Source organism: Chiloscyllium punctatum, chromosome 19, assembly GCF_047496795.1.
Source record: "Chiloscyllium punctatum isolate Juve2018m chromosome 19, sChiPun1.3, whole genome shotgun sequence".
In the NCBI taxonomy this organism is placed as follows: Eukaryota; Metazoa; Chordata; class Chondrichthyes; order Orectolobiformes; family Hemiscylliidae; genus Chiloscyllium; species Chiloscyllium punctatum.
In genome coordinates, this window is record NC_092757.1 from 94,228,007 (window position 1) to 94,240,086 (window position 12,080).

Sequence of the window (12,080 nt, forward strand, 5' to 3'; positions counted from 1 at the left end):
ACTCTGATCCCTCTGATCCTTTCTGTAATTCATACATGAGGACACTCTGATCCCTCTGCGCTGAAGCATTCTGAAGTTTCACTCTATTTAGATCATTTGCCTTTTTGTTCTTTCTGACCAAAGTTGAATACGCTTGCACTTATCCATGTTCAACTCCATCTACAAAATCTTGTTCCATTCTCCTAAACTATGCATATCTATTTGTAAATGTTTTATTTCTTTGCTGCAGCTTATTTAACCATCTGTTTTCATGTGATCTGCAAACTTTGATTTTCGTACCTTCTATCCCTTTATTAAGTTATCAATATTGATTGTAGACAGTTGGGGGCTGAAGACCAAATCATGTGGCACCCAACTGGTTACAGCTTGCCAACTAGGAAGCAGACCCATTTATTTATCCAGTCACTCTGCTTCCCATTGGTTAACCAATCCTCTATCCAAACTTATAACTTACCCCTTGGCCCACATGATCTTTCTTTTGTGCAGCACCTTCTCAAATACCTTCTGGAAGTCCAGATATAATACCTCTACAAGACCCAGCATTATCACTTTGCTTGTTACATCTAGCAAATCAGTCAAATATGATTTAGCCTTCATAAAATCATGCTCACTCTGATGGATTGGGTTTTCATTTTCGAAATATCATGTTACAATGTCTTTAATTACGTATTCTACCAAGTTCCTCATGGAATGTTCATGTGATTTGAGGCTGTTAATTAGCCTGAAAAATCCTTGTATTGTTTTCCAAAGCTGCCCTGTGCAGAACTGCTCTGCAGCCTTTCAGTACCATGTATGCACTGGAGTCCTACTGTGTATTGGGGTTGAATGCTCCAACTGGGATTGGCTTTGGTGGCCTGAACTCTGACAAGAGGTCCACAGGCTAACACTGGCTGGTCTCTGTATCTCCCCCAAATAGCAGAATAGATGAGCTCCAACTCTTTCACTTCCTAAACCCCCAAAGACCATTGGACAGTGACTGAGAGTTTAAATGTTTAACCATGCTGCTTGTTGTGTCGACAGGTAGAGGATCATTACCGCAGCTTGTACCTGCAGCATGCCAGCAGAGTGCAAGAGCTGGAGCAGACTCTGGAGCAGTGCCTGCAGCTCCACAGTGCAATCTGTAACAGCCGCAAACAGCAAGTAAGTAACGGTGTGCCGTGCTCGGCTGATCCTGCTTGGTTTATGGAGGTGTCATTGCTGGATGGAGAAATAATCGTTTATCTGACTGTGGGTCTATCCTTCTCTCTAACATGTTTCTGCAACATTCCTGATGAAGGACTTATGCCCAAAACATCTATTCTCTTGCTCCTGACCTGCTGTGCTTTTCCAGTGCCACACTTTTTGAGTCATGCTTGTGTAATTGTCTTGGCAGAATTTACTGATAGTGGAGGTTGAAGAGTGTTTGGCTGGTGCAGATGGCGCTTATGAGGACATGAAGAACACCCGACTGACTGTGCAGGAGCAGGTGAGAACCTCAACTGGATTAAAATTCACTGTCTTTAGCTAGGTTTTATTCTGGCCCCCTCCCGCTGCCAGGTGCATTGGTGTGACCCAGGGCACACGCATCTCCTACATGGCACCTCCACTTTCATCTGTTGAAATGATCATGTTGGATGCCAACCTGGAATTCTGGGGAGGAGATCTGGTCCTGACTTGCTGGGGCTGAACAGGATGAGGCTGTGAGTTACCCTGTGTCAGAATCGCTAACATTTCAAATTATTCATCCTCTGGATTATTGCTCATCACGGCAATGTGGTTCCATGTTGGGAGGATATTTGGAGGGAAACGGAGCTCTGCTGCCCTCTTTGAGCCAATAAAAGCTGAGGTTTACAAGGTACCAAGTTGAAGAAACTTCTGTAAGTTTCTGCAGGATATCTTGCAGATGGTACACACTGCTTCTGCCAAGTGTCCCTGACAAAAAGAATGAATGTTTAAGGTAGTGAGAAGTGGGCAGACAGTCAGTGCAGGACGGAGGGTGTTGAAATTAATGCACGCAGAAAGTGAAACAAGGTAAATGATCTTTGACGGCAGGATGGAACTTGGCAGGTATGATGTTGTGGGTGTCACAGTGATGTAACTGCAAAGGGAATCAGGACTGGGAACTAAATACCCAAAGATATGTGTCCTATCAAAAATACCAGTCGATGGGCAGAGGGGGCAGTGTTGCCTAGTCAGTAAGGAATGAAATTTAATTGATTACAAGAAATTGTAGATTTGGAAGGTGTGGAATCTGTGTAGTTAGAGTTGAAGAACCGCACAGGATAAAAGACAGACTGATGGGAGTTATGGATTAGTGGTGCTGGAAGAGCACAGCAGTTCAGGCAGCATCCAACGAACTGCCTGAACTGCTGTGCTCTTCCAGCACCACTAATCCAGAATTTGGTTTTCAGCATCTGCAGTCATTGTTTTTACCTTGATGGGAGTTATGTTAAGGTCTCCCAGCAATAGTCAGGAGACTGAAAAGGCATGTATGAAAGACACTTACAATAATTATTTCAGACTTCAATGTGCAGGTGGACTGGGGAAATCAGGTTGGTAGCGATCCCAAGAGAGGAATTCATGGAATGTCTACGAGATGTTTTATTTGGGAGTAGCTTGCGGCAGAGCCCACTAATGGACAGGTTTTCTGGATTCAATGGCATGTAATGAAGCAGACTTTGATTAGGGAGCATAAGGTGAAGGAGCCCTTGGGGCAGCAACCATAAACTGATAGAATTCACTCTGCAGTTCCAGAGGGAGGAGCTGGAATCCGATGTAACAGTATTACAGTTGAGTAAAGGTAACTACAAAGACATGAGGGAAGAGCTGGCCAGAGTTGATTGGAAGGGAAAATGGTAGAACAGCAATGGCAGGTATTTCTGGGGGTAATTTGGAAAGTATAGCAGCACTCCATCCCCAGGAAGAAGAAACATACTAAAGCGAGGATGAGCAACCGTGATTGATGAAGGAAGTCAGGGACAGCGTTAAAGCAAAAGAGAAAGCCAGCAATATGGTGAAGGCTAGTGGGAAGCCAGAGGATTGGGAACCTTGAAAACGGCATAGCATAACAAAAAAAGCAATAAGGGGAGAGAAGATGCAATGTGAGGGTAAGCTAGCTTGTAATGTAATAGACATCTGCAATAGCTTTCAAATATTTAAAAGGTAAGAGACAGACAAGGATGGAAACTGGACTGCTGGAACTGAACCAAGAAATGGTGGAGGAACTGAGTAGGTACTTTCCATCAGTTTTCACAGTGAAAGACTCCTGCAACATAGCAGGGTTTCAAGAGAGTCAAGGGCAGAGGTGAGAGCAGTGGCCATCATGAAGGAGAAGGTGCTGGGGAAGCTGAATGGTCTGAAGGTGGATAAATCACTTGGATTAGATGGACCACACCCGAGGGATCTGAAGAAGATGGTTAAGGAGATTATGGAGGCACTGGAGTCAGGGAGGGTCCCAGAGTACTAATGACAAATGCAACACTTCTGGTTAAGAAAGGAGGGGGCAGAAGACTGGAAACTATAGGCTGGTTAGCCTGACCTCAGTTGTTGGTGAGATTTTAGAGTCCATCATGATGGAAGAGATTGTGGAGTACTTGGAGGTGCATGATAAAATAGCACAGCTTTGTCAAGGAAAGATCTTGTCTATTAAATCTGTTAGAATTCTTTAAGGAGGTAATGAGCAAGTTAGAAAAAGGAAAGCTAGTGGACATGATTTATTTGGATTTCTGGAAGGCCTTTGACAAGGTACTGTACAGGTGGCTGCTAAATAAGATAAGAGCCCATGCTGTTATGGGCAAGGTACTGGCATGGATAAAAGATTGGCTGACTGGCAGAAGGTAGACAGTGCGGATCAAGGGGTCTTTTTTAGGATGGAGAAAGTGAGGACTGCAGATGCTGGAGATCAGAGCTGAAAATGTGTTGCTGGAAAAGTGCAGCAGGTCAGGCAGCATCCAAGGGACAGGAGAATCGACATTTTGGGCATCAGCCCTTCTTCAGGAATGAGGAAAGTGTGTCCAGCAGGCTACGGTAGGGAGGAGGGACTTGGGTGAGGGGCGTTGGGAATGCGATAGGTGGAGGGAGGTCAAGGTGAGGGTGATAGGCCGGAGTGGGGTGGGGACGGAGAGGTCAGGAAGAAGATTGCAGGTTAGGAAGGCAGTGCTGAGTTCGAGGGATTTGACTGAGACAAGGTGGGGGGAGGGGAAATGAGGAAACTGGAGAAATCTGAGTTCATCACTTGTGGTTGGAGGGTTCCTAGGCGGGTCCGGGTGTCTCAGAGGTGTTCTCTGAAACGTTCCACCAACCCAACCACCCCGTAGCCCAACACTTCAATTCCCCCTCCCACCTCACCAAGGATATGCAGGTCCTTGGACTCCTCCATCGCCAGACCATGGCAACATGACGGTTGGAGGAAGAACGCCTCATCTTCCGCCTGGGAACCCTCCAACCACAAGGGATGAACTCAGATTTCTCCAGTTTCCTCATTTCCCCTCCCCCCACATTGTCTCAGTTAAATCCCTCGAACTCAGCACTGCCTTCCTAACCTGCAATCTTTTTCCTGACCCCTCCGCCCCCACCCCACTCCAGCCTATCACCCTCACCTTGATCTCCCTCCACCTATCGCATTCCCAATGCCCCTCCCCCAAGTCCCTCCTCCCTACCTGTCTTTTTTTAGGATGGCAGTTAATGACTAGTGACATTCTGCAGAACTGAGTTGTGAGCACAACTATTTGTGTTGTACATTAACGGACAAAGAAGCTGAGGGCATTGTTGCAGATGACCAAGATGGGCGGAGGGACAGATAATGTTGGAGAGGAGGGAAGGCTGCAGAGTTCTTCGACATGATGGTGAGTGGACAGTAATGTGTGAGAGTGTGAAGTCATGCACTTTGTAGGAAGCATGGACTATTCTCTAAATGATGAAAGCTTTTGGAAACATAAAGCACAAAGGGATCTAGGAGTCCAATTCAGGATTCTCTTCACATTAGCATGTAGGTTTAGTTGACAGTTAGGAAGGTCAATGCAATGTTAGCTTTCATTTGAGAAGGTTAGAATACAACAGCAGAAATGTAGTGCTGAAGCTGTATAAGGCTCTGGTTGACCAGAGGAAACATATGGTGAGGAGTTTTGGACTCTAATCTAAGGAAGGATGTGCTGGCATTGGAGGGGATCCAGAGGAGGATTACAAAAATGATCCTGGTGATAAAGACTGGTCATTTGAGGATTTTGGGTCTGATCTTGGAGTTTAAAAGGATGAAGGAGACATGGTTGAAATTTACAGAATACTGAACAGCCTGGATTGAATGGACGTGGAGCAAATGCTTCCACATTGTCAAGGGACAATGATTAGATTCTCTTGCCGAAGATGGCCATTGGCATTAATGTTGGATCAGTTCAAGACTGATTGTTGTCCTGATCAAGCTACAAGCAGGCACAGACTCTCCAAATAGTTGGTAGTGGAACTGAAGTCTGGACAATTATCAGTAAACATCCCCTTTCCTGCTCTGGTGATGGAGAGAAGGTCAAGGGGCAGTTGTTATCTCCCCCACCCCACCAAACCACAGAAAATGGAATAACCTCCTCTCAGGCCATAACCAGGGCAACTCTCAATAGCGTATTGAGGATTGTTATTGGGTGCAGTGCAACCAATTTTCCATCTGATTTAGTGTCATAGAGACGTACAGCACAGATACAGACCCTTCGGTCCAACCTGTCCATGCTGCCCAGATATCCCAACCCAATCTAGTCCCACCTGCCAGCACCCAGCCCAGAGCCCTCCTATTCACATACCCATCCAAATGCCTTTTAAATGTTGTAATTGTACCAGCCTCAGCCACTTTCTCTGGTACCTTCTTCCATAAATGCACCCTCTGCTTGAAGAGTTGCCCTTTAGGGCCCTTTTAAATCTTTGTCCCCCTCACCCTAAACCTCTGTTCTCTACTTTTGGATCCAGGGAAAAGACCTTGTCTATTTACCCTATCCATGCTCCTAATGATTTTATAAACCTCTATAAGGTCATCCCTCAGCCTCTGATACTCCAGGGAAAACAGCCCCAGCCTGTTCAATCTCTCCCTGTAGCTCAAACCCTCCAACCCTGGCATCATCCTTGTAAATCTTTTCTGAACCCTTTCAAGTTTCACAACATCCTTTCTATAGCAGGGAGACCAGAATTGCATGCAGTATTCCAAAAGTGGCCTCACTAATCTCCTGTACAGCCGCTACATGACCTCCCAACTCCCATACTTGATGTGCTGACCAGCAAATGCAAGTGTGCCGAATGCTGCCTTCACCATCCGATCTACCTGGGACTCCACTTTCAAGGCACCCCTAGGTCTCTTTGTTCAGCAACACTCCCCAAGGCCTCACTGTGAACTGTATAAGGCTTGCCCTGCAGTGAAAAAAATTCCTAAAGCATTAAGAAAGCAGGTTTGCATTCCCTCACCAGTTGCTGTATGATGATGCTTTTTACCAATAAGTTAGAGAGTTTGTAATTAATAAGCCAGGCAATCCTGGCCTCCTGCAAGTGAGTGTAAACTGCCTGGAAAAGAATGAGACCAACGAACAATACGTTCTGATGAGCCAAAACGAAGAATTTTGTCAGGGGCCACTGAACTGTCTTCTCAGTAATTTCTTTCCTGCACCCATAACACCGATGTTTTATTGTGTCTGTCTGCATGTGGATGTAGAGGGGAGGGAAAGGTGCTTACAGTTTAAACCAGTAGAGTTGTATGTTGACATTTCATAGATATTTACCTGCAGCTAATAAACAGTAATTCTTGTTAAATACAGCAGCTGGTCCATACTTTCTGTTAACTTGGGTTTAAAAAGTCTGGTAATTTAGGAAGATTTGCAAAAATGGATAAAATCTTTAACTTTTGTGACAAGTCTGGGACTTGATTTCCTGAATGCTACTCCAGCTTTGTGATTCGAAATTGCCATTGTGGTATTTGGTTCTGAATGTGGCCATGTGTCTGCACAGCTGAAAGGTGCCAGGAATCTTGCCCGCCAGAGTACTGTCCAGCTCCAAGCAATGACTCGGGTAACAGCGAAGGCCCTGGAGGAGAAAACGGTGCTAAAGAAAACAGCAGATGAAGCTGAATGGAAGATGGTTAATGTAAGTATTTGTCTGTTCTGATGATTTCCCTATTAACTGTTATTCTGCATTATTACTGGAGTGAATTAAGCCAGTATTGTTGGTTCAATGAAAATTACTGATTGACCTTGGATGTTTGTGGTGGAAAAAACTACAATAGCGCCTCAACTTATGAACTTAATCCGTTCCGGGACCCAGGTCATGAACCGAAAAGTTCGTGAACTGAATCAATTTTTCCCATTGTTCAGATAGTGTAAGAATGCTTGGATATAACAACGAACGCTGTTCACAGCGCACGCGCCAGTGATGAACTGAATGAGATCACGCAGGGCATGAGAGCTTTTGCGTTCAACAAGCGCATAGCAAAGCAGAACAATGAAACCACGTGGTCGCACATGGGCTTTTTGTGTTCGTACCTTGAATTTCGTACGTACGTTGAAGCAAAATTTTATGTACAATCCTGTTCGTAAACCGATTTTGTTCGTGAACGGGATTGTTCGTATGTCGAGGCGCTACTGTACTAATTTTACTGTAACTGTTTTCAAAATAAAACCAAATGCACCATTCAGCCCATTGTGTCTCTTCTGGCTCGCTGAAGGAGCAATTCACTTGGTATGTTTCCCCACCTTAAACCCACAGACCTACACATTGTTCCTTTTCAATTCCATCTTGAAAGCCTCCATTGAAACTGCCACGACAATGTTCTCAGATAATGCTTTTCGAACCTACCCACTTGCTGCATGGTGTGAACAATGGTTCTCCCCTCGTGTGAACAATGGTTCTTTTGCCTCTCGCCTTCAGGCTAGGCCCTCTGGTTCTCAACACTTCCATCAATAAGAACAGCTTCTCCCTGTCTACTGTCCAGCCCCCTTGTGATTCTGAAACCTTTGTCAAATCTTCTGTTGATTTTCTCTCCTCCAAGGAGAGCAGTCCCAATTCTCCAACCATCTCCTCAACCCTGAAAATATTCTCTCAAATCTTCTCATTGTTCTGTATAAAAACTCAACATCCCTAAAGTGTGGTGCCAGGATTTGTAAGGAATACTCCAACTTTTTATGTTAGTTCAATATAACTAACTTGTTTTGTAGTCACTTATTAAAACTGTCCACGGGACACGGACACCGCTCGCAAGGCCAGCATTTATCATCCTTCCCTAATTGCCCATTAAACTGTTAAGAATTAGTATGTTGCTGTATGTCTGGAGTCATGTGTAGACCAGATTAGATAAGGAAATTTCCTTCTCTAAAGGACATTAGTGAAACTGATGGATTTTTGCAACAATCTACAGTAGCTAGCTTTTTATTCCAAATTTTATTGAAATCATGTTTCACCACATGGCATGGTGGGATTCAAATCCACATCCTCAAACCATTAATAAGTGACATTACTTTCCTCTGTGCACTTTATTAATAATGCCTAGGATACTGTATGCTTAGCCAGTTTCTCAATTGACCCTGTTCCCTTCAATAACGTATCTGGGGTACAACTCTAGAGAGGGTACATGATCAGAGTTAGGGGTAAGGAGGGCTTTTTCAGAATGGCAACCTGTAGCCGTGGGGATCAGTGCTGAGGCTGCAATGATTTACAACATAATTTAATGACTGCAATGAGGGAATTGAAAATACTATTGCCATTTTTGTGGATGACTCAAAAATAGGTGGGAAGGCAAGCAGTGAGGATGACAGAAAGTTTGCAGAAGGATATAGACAGTTTGAGTGGGCAAAAGCTTGGCAGGTGGAATACCATGTGGGAAAATAAGATTGTATATCTTGGCATGAAGAATGGAGAAGCTGAAAATTATTTAAATGGAGAAAGACTACCAAATGCCATAGAACAGAGATTCGGGAGTTCTTGTCCATGAACCACAAAGCCAGCATCCAGGTTCAGTGGGTAACAGGGAAGGCTTTATATAGTACAGGTGTTTTGCTGAAACTAGACAAAGCATTAATCAAACTAAAGCTAGAATCATGTCAATGGTTTATGGTTCCTTATCTAAGGAAACATATACCGGCAATGAAGACAATCCAGCGAAGGTTTTACTTGGCTGATCCCAGATATGGAGGAACTGTCTTTGGGAGAAGTTGAGTAATTTTGGCCTGTTCTCAATGGAATTTAGAATGAAAGGCGACCTTATTGAAACATACAAGATTTCTGTGGAGCTTGACAGGGTAGATGCAGAAAGGTGGATCCCCTCGAGGAAGAATCTCAGATCAGAGAGCATAATCTCAGAATAAGGGATCACCTACATAAGACAGATGGAAAATAGATTTCTTGAGGCTAGTGAATCTAGGGACTTTACCACAGATTGCTGTGAAGCTGGCTCACTACGTATATTCAGGGCTGAGACAAAGATTTTTAATCTGTAAGGGAATTAAGGTAATGGGGGAAAAGGCAGGAAATTGGAGTTGAGGATTATTAGATTAGCCACGATTCCATTGAATGGCAGAGAGGACAAGATGGGCTGAATGGTTTGCTTCAGCCCCAATTTCTTAGCCTTTCTGTTGTTTCTCCATGTTCTTGCTATCACATGAAGTAATTTTTAATCTTTATTTATGTTAAATTTTATCTGCCACTAGTCTGCCCATTCCACAAATTTAGTTGTTTAAAGTTTCACAAAGTTCTCCCCACAGTTTACAATACTTACAAGTATTGTATCACCAAATTTTGAAATTGTACCCAATGTCTAAGTCATTAATATCTGTGAGGAAGAGCAAGGGCCCTGACACTGATCCAGACATGCTCCACTATAAATCTTATTCAACCCTAAAACAAGCATTTATAACTTTGTTCATGTCACTCAACTAAACTTTTATATCTACATTCCCTCCTATCTTTCATTTTCTAACGTTGCTCACAATCTGCGGCACAATATCAAATGTATCTGGAAATTTCACTTATGCTTCACCAATCCTTTCAATTATTCCATCAAAAAAAGCCTCCCAAGTTAAACAATTGTCTCCCTTAACAGTCATTTGGCCAAATATGGATTAGTTAATTTTCTGTCAAATAATTGTTTCTGGGTGTTTCCCCACTACCAAGGTTAAACTATGTTTGCTGGGTGTGACTTTATAGTTTTGTTTGATTAGGATTTACTATTTGTAATTCTCCAGTCTACACCTGAGTGCAAGGACGTGTAAATTGACTGTGTTTTTGTAATAATACTGCTGGGATTCTTCTGTGAAGCAGCCTCTGCTCCAACAATACAGGTCTCCTGTTGTTTGAGGGTTTTTATGTTGGGGATACGGTTTCAGGAATAAACCTATAGAAACATAGAATTTCCCCACGTGGGATGTCATAGCCAATGCCTTTGCCCATTGTCTTTTGTTTAATACCTTGGCTTGTATTTAAATGTACACTGTGTGTAAATAAATAAATATTTTTGTGGCCCAGATGCAACAGGAACTGGAACAAACTGCTTACGAGCTCCATGGTGCCCTAGACAAAGTCAAACGGTTGGAATGTGAGAATCTGCAGCTGAAATCTGGTAAGTTTGTAGATAGTAGCAAATCTCACTCTCGGCCCATGGTTTGAGTACAGTACTGAAGGGCTGCTGCACTGTTCCTGGGCTTTTTTCTTTTCGTATGCTTTCTTGGTGAACGTAGAGGATTCCACAATATTATTCACAGAAGAGCAGCAGGTCTGGACACTCTTTAATAGTGCTAAGCATCAACTCATCTGCCCCATTCTCACTCCTGAACATGGAAGATGCAATCTGTTGCAAACTACAGAGTAGTTAACCTTTTGATATCTGTTCCAGGGCTGGAAATCTTGACCAGTCAGCTAGCCAAGGTGGAGGAAGAACGCGACAAGCTGATGAAGGACAACAGTAAATACTTTGTGGAACTGGCAACAACCGAGGCATCACTGAAACTTTCTGAGGCAGCACTGGCTGAGAGAGCAGAAAAGTGAGTCAGTTTTGCCTCTAAGGTGCCATTGCATGTTTGCTTCTGTGGTTGGATTGTGTGTCATTAAATATTCCTGGTTGTAACAATGAATATGTACTTCTCACCTTGCCCTAGGTTGCAGACCTGTGAAGCACAGAACAAGGAGCTGTCAGATACTCTAACGGCGAATGTAAAAAGGTAATAATGTGCAGAAAGGTTGCTGTATTTACCAACGTGAGTCCCTGTACCTTAATAACTCTCTGAGAAGCTCTCTCAGACTCGTGTATGACATTGACCGAACAGACCATTGTTGAAAGCTGCTGTTGAAATATTGGACCTTATATTGTAGCATTCTCATGATGTTGGGGCAGAAGCTACTTGTATTACATTCTAGATGAATCCTATCTGGAGCAGTTCAGTCCTGGACACCGCACCTTTGGAAGAATAGGTTTGCCTCGCAGGAGGTATAGTGTAGATTTGCACTGAAGGTAGGTGGTGGAATAAGGGGATATAGAAACATAGAAGAAGGCCATTTGGCCCATCAAGCCTAGTCTGATATTCAACATGATGATAGCTGATCCTGTATTTCACCATCCTATTCTACTCCCTGCCCATGCACCTTCACAGCTTTATGGTGAATGGAAACCCATTTACCTTTTTTCTTAAATTCAGTGACTATCTCCATCGCCTTCTGTGGTAGTGAATCCAAAGGTTCACCATCCTTTGAGTAAATATATTTCTCTCTGTCTTGTCAGAAATGCTTTACCACACACCCTGATACCATGGTCCCTTGTTCTGGACCTTCCACCTAGGGGAAATATCATCTTTGTATCCAGCCTGTCCAAGCCTGCCAGCATTGTCTATGTTTCGATGAGATCCTCTCCATCTTCTAAGTTCCAGTGAATACAGGCCCAGGCAACTCAATCTCTTCACCTCCGATAAACTTGCCATGCCAGGAGTCATTCCCTCAATGGTAAATCTATCCTTTCCTGAGTAAGGAGACCAGAACTGCACACACTACTCCAGCTGTGCTCTCTCCAAGTTTCTCTCCAGCTGCAGTAAGACTTGCTTGATCCAATGCTCAAACTCTCTGCAATGAAGGCCACTATACCATTTGCCTTCCTAACT

At 43.6% G+C, this 12,080-nt stretch overlaps 1 protein-coding gene across 1 annotated transcript in view; it reads left to right on the plus strand.

Annotated features, from left to right (window-relative positions):
* spag5 (sperm associated antigen 5) overlaps positions 1 to 12,080 on the plus strand; it is a 51,474-nt gene that overhangs the window by 7,936 nt on the left and 31,458 nt on the right. The window contains exons 3-8 of the mRNA XM_072590101.1: positions 1,021 to 1,140; positions 1,373 to 1,465; positions 6,955 to 7,089; positions 10,459 to 10,552; positions 10,826 to 10,973; positions 11,088 to 11,150. Coding sequence (XP_072446202.1) covers positions 1,021 to 1,140; positions 1,373 to 1,465; positions 6,955 to 7,089; positions 10,459 to 10,552; positions 10,826 to 10,973; positions 11,088 to 11,150 — 653 coding nt within the window. The remainder of the gene's footprint in view (positions 1 to 1,020; positions 1,141 to 1,372; positions 1,466 to 6,954; positions 7,090 to 10,458; positions 10,553 to 10,825; positions 10,974 to 11,087; positions 11,151 to 12,080) is intronic.